This window comes from Sebastes fasciatus, chromosome 8, assembly GCF_043250625.1.
Source record: "Sebastes fasciatus isolate fSebFas1 chromosome 8, fSebFas1.pri, whole genome shotgun sequence".
Classification (NCBI taxonomy): domain Eukaryota; kingdom Metazoa; phylum Chordata; class Actinopteri; order Perciformes; family Sebastidae; genus Sebastes; species Sebastes fasciatus.
In genome coordinates this window covers 22,287,007-22,306,608 of record NC_133802.1, presented here as the reverse complement: position 1 = coordinate 22,306,608, position 19,602 = coordinate 22,287,007, and the positions used below count along the sequence as shown (strand labels likewise).

At 45.4% G+C, this 19,602-nt stretch overlaps 2 protein-coding genes across 4 annotated transcripts in view; both read left to right on the top strand.

Annotated features, from left to right (window-relative positions):
• The window catches only part of rarga (retinoic acid receptor gamma a), a 47,172-nt gene extending 30,746 nt beyond the window's left edge, over nt 1-16,426 (top strand). For all 3 annotated transcript variants that reach the window (XM_074644327.1, XM_074644326.1, XM_074644328.1), the window contains 7 exons: nt 9,417-9,565; nt 10,245-10,386; nt 11,421-11,584; nt 11,939-12,115; nt 12,412-12,616; nt 12,820-12,978; nt 13,184-16,426. In XM_074644327.1, the coding sequence (XP_074500428.1) occupies nt 9,417-9,565; nt 10,245-10,386; nt 11,421-11,584; nt 11,939-12,115; nt 12,412-12,616; nt 12,820-12,978; nt 13,184-13,548 (1,361 nt within the window). In that variant the 3' untranslated portion in view covers nt 13,549-16,426. The remainder of the gene's footprint in view (nt 1-9,416; nt 9,566-10,244; nt 10,387-11,420; nt 11,585-11,938; nt 12,116-12,411; nt 12,617-12,819; nt 12,979-13,183) is intronic.
• The window catches only part of rbms2b (RNA binding motif, single stranded interacting protein 2b), a 212,966-nt gene that overhangs the window by 96,406 nt on the left and 96,958 nt on the right, over nt 1-19,602 (top strand). The window lies entirely within an intron of this gene.

Below are 19,602 nucleotides of genomic sequence, written 5' to 3'. Positions count from 1 at the left end.
CCCATTAATAGGCAGCGCCGCCTATAAATAAACAGTCCCAATCCCTGCAGTTGCTTAAAGTTATTTTCCACAAGCCCCCTTTTCATGCGTGGTTTTTGCTTATGCATAAATATGAGCATGTCGACCCGCAGTGCTTGCGTGTGTGGCGCCTATATGCGAACTCCTATATGTCAATGTATGTGGTGTTTACGTGTCTGTTGGGCTGGCGTTGGGCACCCAGACTGCTGTGTCAAATCCAGAGACGGACAATGTGCCAGGCTGGATTCCTCGAGCCTGTGCTGGAATCCGGAGCTGCTCTAATAGCAGTTTATAGCCCCTCAGCAGCGTCAGTCACACCGCTGTAAATAAAACTCATCAACCAGCGTGTGCAGGCTGAATCTGTCACCTCGGACTCTCTGTCCACCTTGGTGAAATTCTCTAGAAGGATTTCACCAGAGTGCTTAATGCTGAAACATTACAAGGAATCCTGTTGTGAGGCAACCGGGCCAACAGTTTGCCCTTTTGTATCAGCAGAGTATAAAATGTGGACTTTCGTAAGTTCTTTCACAATATGGTCACGGAGGTATTGTGGTTTCCCACCCTAACACCCGTGTCTGGCTGCTACTATTGTAGCTGTTTACTGAGAACAGCTCTTTGCCTGCCAGGCACATTTTCACTTACACAAAGGCGTGGGCAGTTGGCAGGCATGTGCGTGTGTGTATGTGCATGTGCGTGCACCTGTGAGAGTTTATTTCACTAGTGAGCACGCAATGTACTGTTTCGCATGTGTGTTTTGTGTACAGTATATATAGGAGTGTGTGTGCATGTCAGCTCGGAGCCATGTGAGTGTGAAGATAGCAGTTCTGTTACCAGCGTGTTATTGACTGACGGCTTGGCTCGAGCGTTGCTAGGGGCTCACTGTTATGAGAAGCGGAGGGCTCGGACAGCCGAGCTGGGACTAGAAACCCAGACGAGCCCCGACTGTCCTCCCTCTCTGTGTGTGTGTGTGTGTGTGAATGGGCTGTGTTTACGCAGCCGACAGTGTTTGGCAGGGAGTGGTGGGCGGCTGGTGTAGTACAGCTATTATCTGGGCTCAGGGGTGGAGAGTGATGGAAGAGAAGTTGGCCGACGGACGGAGGGGAGGGGAGAGGAGGGAGGCCCGCTGGCGTTGTGTTCGTTCGGACATTAGTCAAATTCTGCCAATGTGCATGTGTGCAACTGCCGTGGCCACTTTTGTGGAAATGGGGCATGAGTTAATTTGAATATACTTGAATAAGTTCATTTGTTTGTGTGTGTATTATTTTGCCTGTGTGATCACTGAGAGGGAGCAGGTGTGTGTGTGTGTGTGCGCTAACATGCCTGTAATTGTGTGCTTTGCCGACTGTTTGGGAGTTTTTACTGGGAAAACATGAATGTCAATGGACTTCAAAGATACTTCTGCATGCATGTGTGTGTTTCTGCGTTTACCCACCGACTATGTTTACACGTGCACATGAAACCAGGTTATTTGGAGAAATCAGGTTATGGCAGGAAACAGAAGAATGTGTTCACGTCTTGAAAACTTTACTGGTCAGTAGTCAGATTTGTCTCCAACCTACGGTCATATTTTTGAACCAAGACTCTCTGAGGGCTCCTCGACTCAAGAAATTCTTAGTCGACTAGCACCTCGTGATTTTGTCGGCTAATTGATTAGTTGATTTAATCGACAGATCTGTAAAACTGAGTTTCTCCACAAAGAATCAGACAAAAGCACCACTTTAAATCTTGTGCTTACCAGATATGTTTCTTGGAAATAAGTCATTCCGCATGAAAAAGCATAAAAAATGACTAATTTACTAAAGAAATCTAATTCGACTCAAACCCAAATGACAGATTAGTCTACTAGGAAGGGGGAGCCCCTACAGACCACAACGTTTTTTCTCTTACCATGCGCAATTCCGCACATGTCTGAATTTTATATAGTAAATAGTCTACTCTACAACTGTGGAAACTGACTTATTAATTCTACTTTCTGTTTCTGTCTTAGTCAGATTTTAGATGTATTTATTTTGGTCATAGTAATGACCTTTCCTTTCATTCCACTGCACTGCGTTTACAGTGATACATTCCCTGTGCCGTCTCTTTGTCATGCAAACATGTAAAATCCCTGTTGTAAACCTGTGTAAACATGGCTGTGAAATCAGGTTTCTCCTGTAGACATTTAGCTATCTAAATCTATCTATCTATATAATCTACATATCTAAATCTAAAAAGAAATTAGGTTACTGCAGAAAAACCTGACAATTACCAGGTGACTGAACTGTGTATAAACACACTCACTGTTTCAGTGGTTGCCTGCAGTTCAGATGTCTTGCTCTGAATCTGACACAAGAAGTGCATTCACACTTACACACATGACACACACTCACGAGCTGCCCTGCATGGACACAAAGGGGGGAAAAAAGCACATGCTCTTCAGTGGCTGCAACCTAGCAGATAATATGTCCATGTCTTCACTGTGTTTTGATTAAATGAGAGCCGGCTGTAGTCGTCCTGTCAGTCGGCCAGGATTTATCAGCTCCATGCTCTTCTGCTGGAGCACCTCACATTTGCCAGAAAGCGCAGAGAGAAAACCAGCCAGCCAGACAGACAGCCAGTTAGACAGGAAGCGATCCAGCAAAGGAGTTAGGGGCTGCTCGGGATGATTTATGACTCGTTCAGGAATGCTGAATGAGTTCAGGGTGCACTACTGTTATGGGAACTGACTGAATGGGCATTGCTTCGTTTTTCTCAGTGACGTATTTGTATATCCTTTGAGTGGTATAGTACAAATGTCAAAATGTGACGTTCTTGCCCCATATTAATGTCACATGGAACTTCCAACACATCGACAGATAGACAGAGAAGGAAATGAATCACTGTCGCGACCCAATCTGCATTTCTTGTCAGTGCTTTGACAGCCTCCGCCCCGACGCAGAGGAAGTTGGGCAACCTGTTGGCGGTTGGTTGCCAAGCAAAAGTGAAAAACTTTGATATGCATCATTGCTCCACTGAACCACTCAAAGCAGAAGTTTCACAGAGTGACTCCTACATCTGGTATGACTGATGAGTGTTTGTGCCAGTGGAAGGGGACTTTGTGCCAGCGTTTCAAAAAATCACCGCAAATCAGGAAGCCCACAGGAAGTCTTTTTTTGGCTGCTCTCTCACTGTTGATCTGTCCATCTTACTCTGTCTTTTGTCTCTCTCATAGTGCTGCCTTTTAAAGTCCTTCCAAGTGAAAAAATGGAGGAAAACTGTAAATGCAAATTGTTAGATGGAGACGTTGGCTCGCCCTATGAAAAAAAGCAAGAGGAAACGCTTAGTGTAGTGTGTGCCGACGCCTGGGCACACACATTTACATGTTAAACTGTGTGCTACTACTTGTGGGTGTGCTTGTTCCTTCCAATAAGAGGTTTGTGTTTGCATGCTTTGGTCTGCGGTGCTTCCCCAATGAGCTGGAGTGAATACTACTGTTGTTGTTTACGTTATCCTCCTTTCCCCTCACTTCCTCTGACAGCGCGAGGCTGCAGCCAGGGCCGGACTACTTCTACTTTTGTAGGTTTCTATTGTTGTGGAGAGGAAGCAATAGCAATTGAACGAGCGCTATAGTGGCCTTGCCAGAGACAGACAGGTGAGAGCCAGGGCTACAGATGGTGAGAGGAAGTCTGGGAGGACGAGAAACAACCTGAGGATCAAAGGGTTTGCCTCGATGACTCCTCTCTCCTCTCTTCTCTCCTCACCTCGCCCGGCTGTCGGCCTCCGCTCGCTGTCTGCTTCCTCGCCTGCCCGCGAGTTGTCCTGTCTTCTTGACATGATCAATGGCCCAGGCCTGCGCCGCATTGCCAGGTTTGGGTTCACTCCGCAGTCACCGGAGGAGAGCTGCGCTCCTCTCGGTCTTCTGGTGGGCAGATGAAGAGTCAGCTGGAGCTCACCACGGGGATGAGGGGGCACATTTTTTCCGCAGATCTGCACTTGACTGTCTGCTTTTTTCCCTGCGCTCGCCATAAAAGGCCACTGACTAAAATGCTTTCATTGAAAGTACGTTTCCTTTAATTTCCCCGCTCGTTTTAATACCTCCTTCCTCAGGTTTTGTTCAAGGACATTTGAAGGAAACTTTTTTTTTAGCTGGGTTCATGGGGGACGGGCGGCTCGGTGGGCAAGTTTGTCCGTTTGAAGCCAACTTGTGTGTTTCTTGACAGGGTTGTGTGGTGCAGGAAAAGGGGGTGGGTGTGGGGGGCGCTTGCTGCCAAATGTTGGCTTGGCCGACTCCATCAAGAAAATATCAAAAGGCCCTTTATGAGGTGCTGTAAAGAAGAAAGGGTGTTTTGAGAGCGCCACCAGACTGCAAGGGTAATTCCACTTTTTAAAATGTGCCCTGAGGATACAGGCTTATCCCACCTGCTGCCTTTCCTGCTCTGCTTGTACGCTTTCTTCGGGGGAGTTAAAGAAGTGTGAAGTGTGTGTGTGTGTGTTGGCAGGAGTTTGTGCGCCATGTCACGTTGTGTCGCTCTCAAAAATCCCAGAGGTTTGTCATTAGAGCTCACGGAGGCAACTACGAACATATGCCAAACTCCTTATATCCGTCTGGTCTCACAGATCATATGTGTGCATCATGTGCGTTCACACATGTGTCCGTCTCTCTCGGTGTTTCATGACTTTCTGCTGGTTCTGACAGAAGGGTGTAAATTCCTGGAGGGCTGTGTGTGTGTGTGTGTGTGTGTGTGTGTGTGTGTGTGTGTGTTAATGTCTGGTTTCTCACTATTCCTTCCAGCCAGCTTGGTGTGTTTTCACTACTCAAACCTGAGCAATCTCCTGGTCGACAGCCCGGTTTTATCATAGCATCTTGTTTTAAAAGACAGCTTAGCGGGACCTCTTTACGGGCGTGTGAGTGAGTGTGTGTGTGTGTGTGTCTGTAGGAGCCCAGGTAATGAGCTTTCTGACAGCTGTTGAAAGGCGTTGCTACTGCTCAGCACCTTTAATGAAAGCATCCCCCGCCCCCTTCTTGTCAACACATTCCTCCCTCCCTCCCTCCACCCTTCGACTTCCCCACCATGTAAACCATTTCTTTCTAGGCAGGTTACATTGTGAGGGCTTGTGTAACTTCACACAATAGAGACTTGATAGACCTCCCACCTCAAAAAGCTCGCAGATGACTCAACTGTGTGCAACAGAGCTCGAACAGTATTATTCAACTGAGAGCGCATGTAAGAGAGGTGTAGCAGCGAGGGACACAGAGAGAAGTGGCCGCAAAAAAGCGGTGACGGAGATCCTCCGGAAAGACTGGTACTGACAAGAGGAAGGAAACAAGCCTGTTGTGTGTGTGTGTGTGGGACCTTGTAGCAGAAGCCTCAGCGGGATGGCAGGAAGACGTGGGTAGAGAAGGAGAGTGAAACATGCTGGCACCGCAGACAAGGGTGTGGTACTTTCTTTTCCTCTTTCACGAAGCTCAGTTCTTCATAGAAACCTTTCGGGTGTGTTCGCTGGTCACTCGGTAGAGCACCCTGTGGTGCTGTAGCCTCTGCCACGGGGTAGAGGGCCAAGGGCACCCTCGAAGGCCCCACCTAGTGTGCCAGCAAGTCTTCCAGCTCACTGTTCACCATCCTCTCTCAATCTGCTCCCCTTCTGCCACTGCTGTCTGCCCAGTGCCCACCCCTCTTCTCCACAGCGAGCCCTACTGTGTGCCCCCTCTCTCTCTCTCTCTCTCTCTCTCTCTCTCTCTCTCTCTCTCTCTCTCTCTCTCTCTCTCTCTCTCTCTCTCTCTCTCTCTCTCTCTCTCTCTCTCTCTCTCTCTCTCTCTCTCTCTCTCTCTCTCGCACACTGCCTCCAAGTCTCACACACTCTTTTACTGCCCAGTGCATTTGACAAGAACACGCAAGCTTTACAGGCTGTTTAATGAAGGTAGAGATGGAGACAAAAGGCCCCACATGCCCGTGCTTGCAGTTTAACCGAAAACAGGAAAAAAAAACACACAATGAGCTGCACACACACACACACACACACACACACACACACACACACACACACAGGAGGTTATTTTAATGGGAGCTCACTATAAGGCACTGTTACGAACAGTCCTGCATTTGCAAATCAAATAGAGGCTACAGAGCGCCGCCGGCTGGAGTCTGTGCCACTCACTCGCGTACTGTACGTACACTTTCCCTCACATCGCCTGTGCATTCGCCGTCACATGCCAAGCTTAGACTCACTGAAGATTCAATCACACTAACAAGTCACGTAGGCAAAATCTGCAGGCCTATTGTGAAAGAATACTTGTTACACTGCCAGAATGTCATATGCTGCTCAGTTAAAAAAGGAGGGTGTTGCAACACACAAAAACACGAGCCGCACAGTCACGGCCTTTGCTCACATACATTAGAAACACTCCCCTTTCCAGTCGAGTGAACAACAGGCAGCTTTCAGTGTTACCAGAGAGTCTCCTGTTATTTCTTTATAATCTCTTTCCTATTCACTCTTTTTCCTCCTCTCCTATTGTATCTAAAGGGACGTCAATTGGCCCAGTTGACTTGACCTAGAATTTAATGTAATTGACCTAGTTGAGGTCACCTTCAGCTAAACAGCTATTTCTGTCGTGTGCAGTTACATTTCACATCTAATGAGGTTGTGGAGAATGATGTACTGCATGTCCCACTCACGCTGAAGCACTTTAGAGTAATGTAGGGGAGGGAGCGGATTGTCGTGTGTGTTTGCCAGTTTGTAGCCAGTGAATATTATCCTCCTGTGTGTGTGTGTAGTTTGTAGCTATTGAATGGTATCTGTGTGTGTATATGACCGGGGGATTAGGCCTGGTCAGTGCAGCTGGGCCACTTGTGCACAGAGAGCATTGAGAGAAGGGATTAGGGAGTAAACTGATACTTAGCAGGAAACGAACAGTGGCTACTGGTAACTCAACTATCCCTCCTTCTTGCCCCTCTTATCCTCTTCTCCTCCCCCAACAACAGCAGCCACCCACCTATCCCACTCCTCTCATCTCATCCGTCCGTCATCGGCTCACAGGCCTCGGCCGGCGGATTGTCATGCAAATGGTGCCCCAGGCCTCGGAGCGCTGATAAGGAGGGCCTCTCATTTCACAGGGCTTTGTTTTCTAAACAGTGATGAGCTGAGTTGAGGAGACTGGGGGAAAAGGGGCTGCCTGAATGGGCCCTCTCACTGTGGCGCCCTGGGGTAAGTGGTGCGGGGGATTCGGACGAAGCGGGCTGAATGAGGCGAAGTCTGGGAGGCGGGCACAGGAGTCATGTTCTCTGGCAGGAACCAGGTTCAACGTGTTGACGGAGCCTGATGTATTTTCTCTCTCATCGCCGCCCGAGTTTTCTCCAGGATGGCCTTTCTCTCTCTGGCTCGCTTTTCTTTCCTCCATTTAGACGGTGTCAGTCAGTGTTCGTTACTTGACGCCACATATGGTTTGTCCTTTTTCTGAGGGGTTGTCAGCGCTCGGTCTGGAGCCTCATTTGCTGCTGTTATTATTGCATAAACACAGAGGTTCATGGCACGTTCAGAGGGTTTCTGCTCTCCCACTGACCCTGCTGCTTTGTTACATTCTGGCCGGGCAGATATGAGAACTGCTGCAGAAACATTCAGCGGGTGTAAACTTCAGGTTTTAGATTGATTTGCACATTTGGCTTCGGGATCGCTCTTTAAACTAATGGAAAACATCTTTGCCTCCAGCAAAGTAAAAGGCTTTCAAAGCAGGAATTTGAATGTGGATTCGAATATGAAAATGCATATGAAAAACAGATGTTTGAGCAGCAGGCAACAAATGAAAAAAAATGTCTGACATATTTCTGTTACTATCATTAATGAGGTAGTAGCCGGGCAGTTGCAGCAGCTGTAGCAGGAGTGGTAGTAATGGTCATCTTGGTCTTGAACAAGACTTGCCCTCAGGAGAAACTCTCCTCCCTCCTTTCTCCCCCTCTCTGCCCCTTTCTCTGTTTTTTATCAAATTCCTCTTTTTATGCCCCCTTTTTTTCTTCTTTTTGAAGTCTCCCCTCTCTTGTAAAAAGCCAAGCTGGTGGTTTTTGCTTCAGCCTTGGGTGTGAGAGAGGGGAGGAGGGGGGGTTGTAGGTTAAGTTTAGGCTAGCCCTCTGTGCTTTCCATTGAAGGTGCTGGGGGGAGGTGGGGGCAGTAAAAGTTAGAATTTTAGAGCCTCCCTGTTTTTTATTTTATGATTGGCTTTTTTTACGGGCTGGGAGCTACAGCTGGTGGTGTGAATAGCTGCCCAAGGTGACCGAGTCCCAATAAAGTGTAGGCCAGCCGGGCTGGGGCCTCCAGTCCAGCCATGGGACCGCCTTTATAGGCCGCCTTACGAGCCTGGGCCTCTATTAAAACCTGGCAGGGCTGCACTGAGGAATTTAGGGCCAGGAAACAAGAGAAAAATAGGGTTTGTGTGTCAGGGGGTGGTGGGATGCAGAGCTGGGGGGGGTTGAAGTTTGAGGGTAACTACGGGTGAAAGTTGAAAGAGGTGCTGCTGTTGGGTAAGTGGATGTTCAAGTGTGCGGCGTATGGATTCCATACTCCCCCCCCCCGAGCAACATGTGTGTCTGTGAGTTTGTGCAGGCGAGCATGTGTGACGAGGGTCTGGTCCGGTGTGTGTGCTTCAGCTTATGTTTCTCGGGGGAAGTATGGAATCCATACGCCGCACACTTGAACGTCCAAAAGAGCCTGTATGTATGCGCTCCCTCTTTGGAATAAAGTGAAGTTTAATGTACCATAGCAAGTATGCGACTCGAGTTTGCGCTGACGTCACAGTTGTGTTGAAGTTTTCAAAAGGTGGAAGGAGAGCTTTGCACGCATGTGTGTTTGACGTGTGTGTCTGTGCGTGCAAGATGTCATCGTGAGCTGTTGTCAGTCTGTGGAATGAGGAAGAGCCAGCTTTGAGTCTCGGCTGCAGCAGCTCACTCTGTTACCTGGTCTTATCAGACAAGCTGTCGATCAACTGCACTCAAGCTTACTGCTGTAAAAAACAGTTTGTGTCTGCTGTCGTCCATCCTTTGTTTCTTTGTATACACACGAAACAATAATCTCCCCAAACATGCACCTGAGTGCTGCCCCTTAGGGTGGTAACTGGTGCCTCTAGTTCACACTATTCATCTTTATCTCTCTTGTCAATTCTGTCCCATTGATAGGCAAGCTAAAAAGGAATATGTGATAATGTATCTCAATCCACCCCCAGGCCAACTGAATGTAACCGTTACTCACCATCTCCTGCTTGCTGGCCTCACAAATCAAATGGCAGCGGAAACGCTGTCAGCTGTCATATCATGTTTGAACACTGTCCATTATCCACATCTGCTACATGTATTGACAAGTGCAAGTTTGACATTTCTGACTAGCCGTAGGACAACGATATGTGACATATCATGTGCTCATGTGCTGTCTCTTTTTTTTTTTTTTCTTCTCCATAGCGGTGGAGACCCAGAGCACCAGCTCAGAGGAGATGGTACCCAGTTCTCCGTCTCCACCTCCCCCACCTCGTGTCTACAAGCCCTGCTTTGTGTGCCAGGACAAGTCCTCAGGGTACCACTACGGGGTCAGCTCCTGTGAGGGCTGCAAGGTGAGAAGAACCTGCCGGAGCCTTTTGAGCACTGCTTTGTCTGGATTTATTATATGCATTTAGAAAAATGCTGGGTTGCAAGAATTATTAGTTACCTGCCTTTTCATCACAGTAAGAAGGAATAAGAAGGAAAGAGTCTGAAGCCACCTCTATAGAGTGCTACAGAAATGAGTCCTAAAACCTGCAAATTAGTTATAATTTAACACTTCCGGTTCCCTCGTCTGGAAGTCAATGGGTTTTTTGAATGGGTTTTTAGTTAGATGCCGAAAATAAGGTCTGTGGTTAACACAAGCTTAAGAGATTTTAAAGTTTTGTTCTACAACATAAAATACATCAGTAAATATCCCACTCGTGAATTTTTAAGCTTTTACATGTCTTAAAAAAGGCAGTTGTTAACAAGTGGCGAAATGAGACTGCTAAACATCATGTGTGAAAAATGGAATCACTAAGAAGAAAGAAGTGAGAAAGAAAGTGCAAAGGCCAAATCAGGATACTGCAAAAAGTGCTTAAAAAGCTGGATTCAAGTTATAAAAAAAGAGTGGAAAGAAGAGCGATTATGAAAGAGAAACTGTTGAATGTCACATACTAAATTTGATGACTTGACTATAACACACAATCTCTCTCTCTCTCTGTCTCTCTTGCCCTGTCCCCTTTTGTCTCTTGCTTCCTGGTGCTCCAGGGTTTCTTCCGCCGCAGTATCCAGAAGAACATGGTGTACACCTGCCATCGAGACAAGAACTGTCAGATTAACAAGGTCACACGCAACCGCTGCCAGTACTGCAGGCTGCAGAAGTGCTTCGAGGTCGGCATGTCCAAGGAAGGTGAGCCCTCCCGAACCGGAGTCCCAAGAGATAGAGAGACCCACTTCCAAAAAACATGGATATTCACTCACATCACATATGAATGTCCACACACACACACACACACACACACACACACACACACACATACAAACACACAAGGCTGCAGACTCTGCCTTCAAATGTCTCTGACATAATTCAAGACACAGTATGACACACCCATGTACCTTTAGAGACATTGTCACGCAGTGGATTTTTAATTACCACCGTGTGAACTTATTGATTTATTAATGTTCAGTAAGAGACTCTCTGGGAAACTATGCAGCAGATGATGAGCCTACCAGGGGTGGTGATCGGGGCGAGGCTGGGCACTATACCAATCATATGACTAATCCCTTTACGAAATGATTTCTGACTTCCTGTTTCACCGCAAGAACCTCGCCCCGCTGGCCGGCACAGACACTGCTTTCATTCATAAAGACAACAGAGCAGAAAACAAGATTTTGAGTTTTGACGAAGCTTAATGGCGACAGGATTCATGCCCGCATTAAACACACAGTTTCGTGTGACCTCTTTAGTTTGACCTTGTGCGTGTAAGTGGCAGTTTGTTGCCCTTCACGCAGCCCGTGGGACATGTATGTGGGTGTAATGTTTGTGTGGGATGTGTGTTAAGACCGGGATCACATTGTGCCTCTGCTATTACTGGATATCCTGAGAGGAAGGAAAGTATGGGAGGAGGAGGGAGAGGAGGCAGAGAGTGGAGGACTGGCTTATGTGCACCGGTCAAGTGGATAGAGAGATGGACAAGGAAGAGAGCGGGGTGATAAGAAAGAGATAGCCAATGTCCGTCCAGTGCTAAAGGAAATATGTTAATACTGTTAAGAGCAAACCTCCGTTGCTTCTGAGTTCTTTTTTTTTCCACTAGCGAGCCCAAAGTCCTTGACAGTGGTGAAAGACACAGAGCATGTGGATGTTTTTACATGTGATCGCAGATAAAGAAGAGGAACATTCTGTAGCTGATCTGTGTTGCATCTTGTTTTTTTCTCTTTACAAAGCGGTGCGTAATGACAGAAACAAAAAGAAGAAGGATGTGAAGGAGGAGCTGGTGCTTCCAGAGAGCTATGAGCTGAGTGGAGAGCTAGAGGAGTTGGTCAATAAAGTCAGCAAAGCTCACAAAGAAACCTTCCCGTCACTTACCCAGTTGGGCAAATACACCACCGTAAGTTGCAAACCCCTACACCGCTGTTCACTCGTACTGTGTGTGGCGACATTCTTCGAGCTATGCCGTCACTGAGGGCTCCCAGATTGCATGCAAAGATGTAAATTCACCGTAGCTTTCCCAACATAGTGGTGGTTTAACTAATTCAGTTCCCCATTAAGCCATCTGTGTGGCCTCTGAATGATTGATGCAACATGTAAATGGATTTTTTTTTTTCCCCCTTTGATTGATGTAAAATGTAAATGTGTTGTGAGGCTCGGACACGCTCGCCCTTGATGCAAACAGGGTTACACACAGCACCTCTGCGACAACATACTGATCTGTGTGTGCATGTGTGTGTGTGTGTGTGTTCAGAACTCCAGCTCAGACCACCGGGTCCAGCTGGATCTGGGTTTATGGGACAAGTTCAGCGAGCTCTCCACCAAATGCATCATCAAGATTGTGGAATTCGCCAAGCGGCTGCCAGGTTTCACCACCCTCACCATCGCTGACCAGATCACTCTGCTGAAGTCGGCCTGCCTGGACATACTGGTGAGGAACCAGTGTCTTTGTTTTTCCCCTTTTGTCCTCTTCTCTTGCTCTTTTTCTTACAAATAAATGTACTTGACAGATGAGGGAATACTGGCATCTGGTGGTGAAACGTGGTAGTGCAGGAAGGTTTGCCCAATTAAAACTGAGCCTACAGTGTGAGAATAGTTACACACACGACACTTTGAGCTGATATCTATGTGTTTAGCTACTCCAGATATTCTGTGCCGTTGTTAAATTACCGTTACATCATATTTTGCTCAATGCTTACAAAGTTTTCCGCCTTCTTTTGCTCACAGATGCTGAGGATCTGCACACGCTACACACCAGAACAGGACACTATGACCTTCTCAGACGGCCTGACTCTGAACCGGACTCAGATGCACAACGCCGGCTTCGGACCTCTCACAGACCTGGTGTTTGCCTTCGCTGGCCAGCTTCTACCCCTGGAGATGGACGACACAGAGACCGGCCTCCTCAGCGCCATCTGCCTCATCTGTGGAGGTACTGCAGCGTACACATACACAGTGACACTATCAGCTGTAAAGAGGAAGTGGCTTTAGTAAATCTGTGTTTCAGCATTCATGTCACTACTTTGACAGGATTAATATTGCGAAGTAAAAGCGTGCGAGAGAGAATTGATTATGAAAATGTCCAATTGTGATGAATAATAGAGAATACTATGTGTTGTCTTTACTCTTCATCAGACCGTATGGATCTAGAGGAGCCCCAGAAAGTGGATAAGCTGCAAGAGCCTCTACTTGAGGCTCTGAAGATCTACGCCCGCCGCCGTCGCCCCAACAAACCTCACATGTTCCCTCGCATGCTGATGAAGATCACCGACCTCAGGGGCATCAGCACTAAGGGTGAGTGTGAAGAGAGTGATTTGTAGGAACAAATTCTGATTTTGAAAAAGGCCTCGTCGCTGTCATAACTAATTTGTAACAGTGTCTGAGAGAGGGCTTTGTCAGTACGACACTACTACTCAGTCTTTTGCTGTTTCATTTGTAGCAGAGGAGCAGTGTTTTTAAAATATGATTACTAATTATCTGCCATGTTCTCTGCTTCCAGGTGCAGAGAGAGCCATCACTCTAAAGATGGAGATCCCCGGGCCTATGCCTCCTTTGATCAGGGAGATGCTCGAGAACCCAGAGGCCTTCGAAGACCAAACAGAGGACAACGAGAGTCCGCCGCCTCCGCCACCGCCGCCACCTCCACCGCCGCCCGCCCAGGTCAAGCAGGAGGCAGAGGACGAGGACGACAGCTGGGCCACAGAGAACGGCAGCGAGCCGTCGCCGGAGGAGGAGGACGAAGACGACGACGACGACGTGGGGGATGAAGATCGAGACAGGGGCTCGGACAGTGACGGGGAGCCTTGGGGCGTTCTGGACGCCATAGACGGGCCGAGGAAAGGCCTGGTTGGGAGGGCGCAGTGAACAGAGCATTTCATACATACACACACAGGTTCAAACACACACATACAAAAAGACAACACAACCTCCTTCTCCCACCTCATCAAAATGCTGGCCTTCCCTCCCCCCTCCTCTCTCCGTGCTGCACATCACTGTGTCCTCCACAGCGGAGCACAGCAGAGCCTTATGTGTACAGACACCTCTAACTCAGGCCACATGGTCCATGACAAGTGAACTACAGAAAAATAAAGTAAAGGAGGAGATGACAATAAACCATATGAACTCCTGGCGTAGCCAAGAGGGAAATTAAACGTGACAAAAAGAACAGAACCTCTTTGAGAAAGCGAAATGTCTCTTTTTTTCCCACTATTGTTGTTTATATCGAAATAGGGGAACGGCCAAAACCAGACACCAGAACTGAGCAGTTGATTCCGATGGATTACAACAAGCACATTTCTCAAACAAGAGTACAGGGCAAAACCAAATCGAGTATGCTAATCTTTTGTTTTTGTGGTTATGAATATTGTTTTTCAGTTTTACTTTTTTTTTCAATTTATGAATAAGTCCATACATATCTATATACCATTATATTTTTTGTCTTTATTTGTTATTCTGGTTTTATATATGAATCCTTGTAGTTTTTTCTTGCTTTCCTGAGAAGATATTCCGAGGGAAAGAAGGGTAATCACAACTGGCTGGGTCTTCCTTATCAGCTACTTAGCTGGGGCTTTTATTGGGCACTTTGGCTCACTGTGGATGTCAATGATAATCAACCCAGAGGACTATTGTTATGTTGCAGTGACTTAATCAGTTTCTGTTATCAGGGAATTGGCATTATTCTATTTTTGCTCTTGTTGCAGCCGACTAATGCTGTCAATGCGGAAAGTAAGTATCTTTTGTGCCAAAGTTAGGAAATGTCATCTTTGGAGCATGAGGCAGGGACTCTCCAGCCGCGATCTGGTGACCCTCACAGTAGCACGCTCACTCTCACATGCACTAACACACCCTCGATCTCACGCACACACACACACACACACACACACACACTCCGTTCGCTCTAACCTCGGCTGTAGCAGATGTGCCGACATGGCATCGAGTGCCCAGACAGATTTACACTTGACCGTATATGTAGCACTTTTGTGATCCTCTATTCACGTAAGGCACATCTCATCTGCTGAGCGTATAGAGTTACTGTCTGTTAGGGCTGACCCAAATGCTTCGAAGCTTCGACCGTTGCCATGGTAATTGACCTCCAAATTAGTATTCGAATGCTTAATTTTTTTGTTTTTCTTTACACGAATATCTAATAAGTAAGGGATAATGTACAGCGAGCCGGTCATTGTTGTGAAATAAACCCAGACAGGGCGATGCGGCATCCCGACACCCTGAAGGGGTTTATTTCACAACAATGACCCATTAGCTGTACATTATCCTGCTTATTACACGGCTACTTACTTAAGAAATCAAGAATTTGTCACAAAAACAATCCGCCAGAGTCCGACATCAGAGCTGTGCCCATAGCAACAGTCTGTTATACATAGCAACGGTCTGCTATAAAGAAATAACAGACCGTAGAACTCTGTGATTGACCAATCAGAATCGAGTACTCAACAAAGCCGTGTAATAATAAAGTATAAATCCCCAAATTAGCCCTTGAAATAAGGAATAATCTCACAATATTATTCATTATTCATACTATACTAATTATTATTAGTTATTGTCAGACAGATATCCCTGTTATATGTGGCAGTGTGTGGCAGTGGCGCTGTCTCGGGCACTGAAACGGGGAGATGGAGACAGACAGAAGAACATGTCAGCCTGCTGCTGCGCCGCGAAGCTTCGAACACCTTCGAATATTTCTCACCGAAGCTTCGAAGCCCAAAAAAAAAATGGTATTCGGGACAGCCCTACTGTCTGTGAGCTTATATTTCCGTTAGCAACTGATGACAACATCAACATATAGAATACAATCAACCTTAGAGCACTCCCCGATGATGTCAGTAGACGAATGCACACTTTCAGCAAAAAACATCCACACGTATAGTAGCAGCATCATCATGCGTCAACACAAACGATCAAAGACATATGCAAGTCGAAAGCAGGAATCTTTAAGGAAGACGTTTTGGAATCAGACTCAGGGCTTTTCAGTAAAGGACCAAACCCTAGCTGCTCTCAGGCACGCTAGAAACAGGCAATATTTATGTGTGTGTTCTTGACTCCGTTTCGATCAGCTCAACCCCTCTGCGTGTAGCCTACATAGAAGTGTGAGAAAAACAGCATGGATGCCAGTCGGACTCTCCCAGAGGGGGGGACAAATCATCACCCGTCATCATCGTGTGCTCACGCTGGCATCCATGCAGCAAACTGCCTTCTCATCCCAAAAGCCATTATATCATCTTGTCTTCTTGTGTACATCCTCACCTCTCTTTTAAAGGAGCTGTGGGGGATTATGTGTTCTCATGTATCATTTCTTTATTGCCAAAATGTCTCAGTAGGCGATCAGCTGGGAGAGCACAGCTGATATACAGAACAGAGGTGTTTTTTTTTCTGTCTCTCTTTCGAAGCAATACGGACATTCTTTCTGAGAGGTCCCATCTCCTGAATATGGGCAGGTCTCCTCAGTATGTGTGTGAGCGTGCATGTGTGTGTGAATGCTTTTAACGTGTTTTTGAGTCATTGAGTGAATGACCTCATCTTCTCTCCCTCTCTCTCTCTGCTGGGCTGTCATGATGTTAATGACGGTAATGCAGGCAGATCATTGAGATTATGTTGTTTCATGTTTTTTTTTTGTTTTTCCAACATGGCCAAGGTGTTGTCCACCCTCTGTTTATGTCAACTCTTGTCATACAAAGAAAAGCCATATAAACAGTAAGAGGCACAATAAACTACTTTTGTGAGATTATTGGACTTTTTTATTCAATTTTCCCTGCAAAAAAAAAAATGTCTTATATGACCAGAAATGTCTATCATACAAGGAAAACAGTCACTGTGAAGTAGTAGCTTTGAGTGACTATAACCATGCATTACCAGATGTATCAGTAGAGGGAGCTCTTGCACTGTGACTGCAGGGTGCACAGCATGCAGCAGTGTTCCAGGATGAGAGCAGGGTCTGTTAGGTCATGGAGAGCTGTCGGTGCAGAGGCCAATAAATCACAGCCTCCTGCTGAACAAGGACATCAGATAAAGGTCTGCTCCTAAGATTTGTTCACTGTGCAGTTGGAGGTATAGCATAAAGTCGTAGTAGAGTTTTGTCTCAGAGATAGAGCGGTTTAGAAGTTAAGAAGTAAATCTGTCTGTTAGGATTTATTTATTGGATTTTAGAAAAGGTGGACAGAAAAAAGACTTTGCACTTTAGAAAGATGTACACCACAGCACGACAAATGAAAATGATAGATGGATCAGATATAATTAATGATAGATGATAGATAGATGAAACATATCAGATATTAGTATTCGATTAATTGGTTCAGTCATCAAAATAGCAAAAATAGAGAAAAGATGCCAAACATGCTCTGATGCCACCTTCTCAAATAAGACATGCTGCTTTTTATATCATTGTAAATTGAAAACATTGGACCAGTGTTGGAAATTAAATCTTTTGTCCGCCTGCCACTGTGTCTGGTGGATATCAAAATCTACCGGCCACTCAACAGATTACCATTGTTTTTTTGGCTGGTGAGTGATGAAAATCTAGCAGCCACTAGTATATTTTAGCAGCACTTGGCTGGTGGCTGGTGCTAATTTCCAACCCTGCATTGGACATTTGAATACATCACTTTCTGCTCTGCAAAGTTGTGCACTTTTCTCCTGTTTTTTATGTTTCATAGACTAAACCGTTAATCAAAGAAATATCTGTCAGATTAATTGATAATGAAAATAATCTTTATTTGCAGATATCAGTCATGTCCATATTGGAGTTCTGCCAAGGGAAATGAAAGTGATGCTTCCAGCTAAACAGTCAGTACATGGCCCAACATGGGCTCAGATTTTATTGGACTTTATGCGACATTTGATCTTGTAGAAAGAGAGGATCCAAAACTGAATGTGGTTTGGTAATGACCTGTGAAATGTGAAAGGACATCGGGGGCCTTAAACTCAACTCAAAGTCAACAGAATACATTTGACACAAGCAAATGAATAAAACCAGAAAACCCTTTTTCAGATTTCTTGTAAATGTCACCAAAAATCCCGAGTTTTACATCTGTCACAACTTTATTACCTTGAGTACATCACTGTCACAGATAAGACCAGCTCTCTTGACATCCTGATAAAGAACAGGAACCGTCTTCGTAAAGGGCCACCGATAGTAAACATCTTTTTTTCTCCTGCGTACCAGTGTGGGATACTAATGCCTCACCTTGATTTTATTAATAGAGAGAGAGGAGGGTGATAAACAGAGATGAGATTCTATCAATTATATGATTGCTTTAATTAACTATCATTAAAGACAGATCAATAACGCCAGACTGGAATTAAAATAAGGTCCATACATTATACACTATTTTACAAGGAACAATCAAATGGCCTCATATACTGACTGAGCCCCTGCAAGGTGTTGCCATGGGAACCCATGGGAGGGTTTGGGTGTGCTTGGGGGAATTTAAAGGAGCCGGGCAAAGATTTCTATATACTCATCCTTCCACATCATTGATGCTAGATTAACTAATTACTCGAGTTAAGAAGGCTTATTCACTTGGAAATGAAACAAAAAGGATGAAAATGTGTATAGAAAAGCCCCCTGGGGGGAAAAAAGGTATAACTGTACAATGAATTAATAAAGGGGAAAAATCCCTTGTAATATTCTTGCAGCCTCAGGACATCAATTATTCATAAAAAATAGTAAAGAATCCATAAAAGTAGGTCATGAGTGCGGCATACCAAAGAAATTAATTTGAATATTTAAACACACAGAGAGAGCAGCTGAGTTTGCTCTGAACGTGAGCAAACTGCAGGGATAATGGAGCAGGGGAGGCTGGCTCCTCGGAGAGTGATCGGGAGGATAAAGCTCACTGAACCCAGCAGCAGTTAGGGAGGAAGGGCCCGGGCTCAGGGTGTGATAAAGGTTGGGCGTGGAGGTGCATGTGACCTGGGTTTGATGTGGATCTATATATAAGACAGAGAGGCGTATATATATATATGTGCTGGATGTCTGCACTGTTAAGAATTTCCCAGTAAAATAACAGTAAAGAACTGGCAGCAGGGTTGCCTTTATGTTACTGTAAAATTAACATTATTATACTGTCGCTGAAATTTACAGCTTTGTACTGTTAATGAAAAATACAGTTTGAACTGTTTTTTGTTTATTAATTTCACAGTATTTTACAGTTAATTTACTGTTTAAAGATACATTATATAGCTGTTTTTCACCTTTCTTTTACATCATCTTACTGATTTGTTTTAATGCACTATTTAGGTTGTATTTTTTACATACATTTTAATAAACATTATTTTTTGCCTATAGATGAATAGACGTAGCAGGTTACAGACATAGGAATAGTCACACTAAATACAATTAAAGGCACTTGTTAGGAAAAAGGCTATAATAGACTTGTTGACACTTTTCCCAAAAGTGTCTGTCTATAGCTGGCAACAAGCACAGAATGCAAACCAGAACAACATGTGAGTGAAGAACAATAAAGCTAATTCACTGATTCCAATCATGTACAATGTACAAGCCTCACATGTGCAGATCTACTATATACTGCATGAAACTGTTACTGACGATACTTTAGACAGTTGATCAGCAGTAAAGTGCTGTTTTTTTAAGAATGCATTATATGAGCGTAATTTAACAGGTTTTCTTTTGTATTAACAGTAAAGCACTGATTTTTTAGCAATAACAAGTTAATACTGTTGAAATCCTGCTGTAAATTAACAGCAATTGTTTACAGTGTGGAGTTGCCTCACAATGTGAAACAGCACATCAGTTACAGAGCACCCTCCTGCTTGGGTCAAAACAGACAAAAAGGACATTTGTTACATATGCAGCGAAATCCATGGAGGGTTGGGAATCAGTCAAGGGAAGAGAGGAGAGGTGAGGGGAAGGTGAGAAACGCTTTCAAGTGCAGCGACCATAAA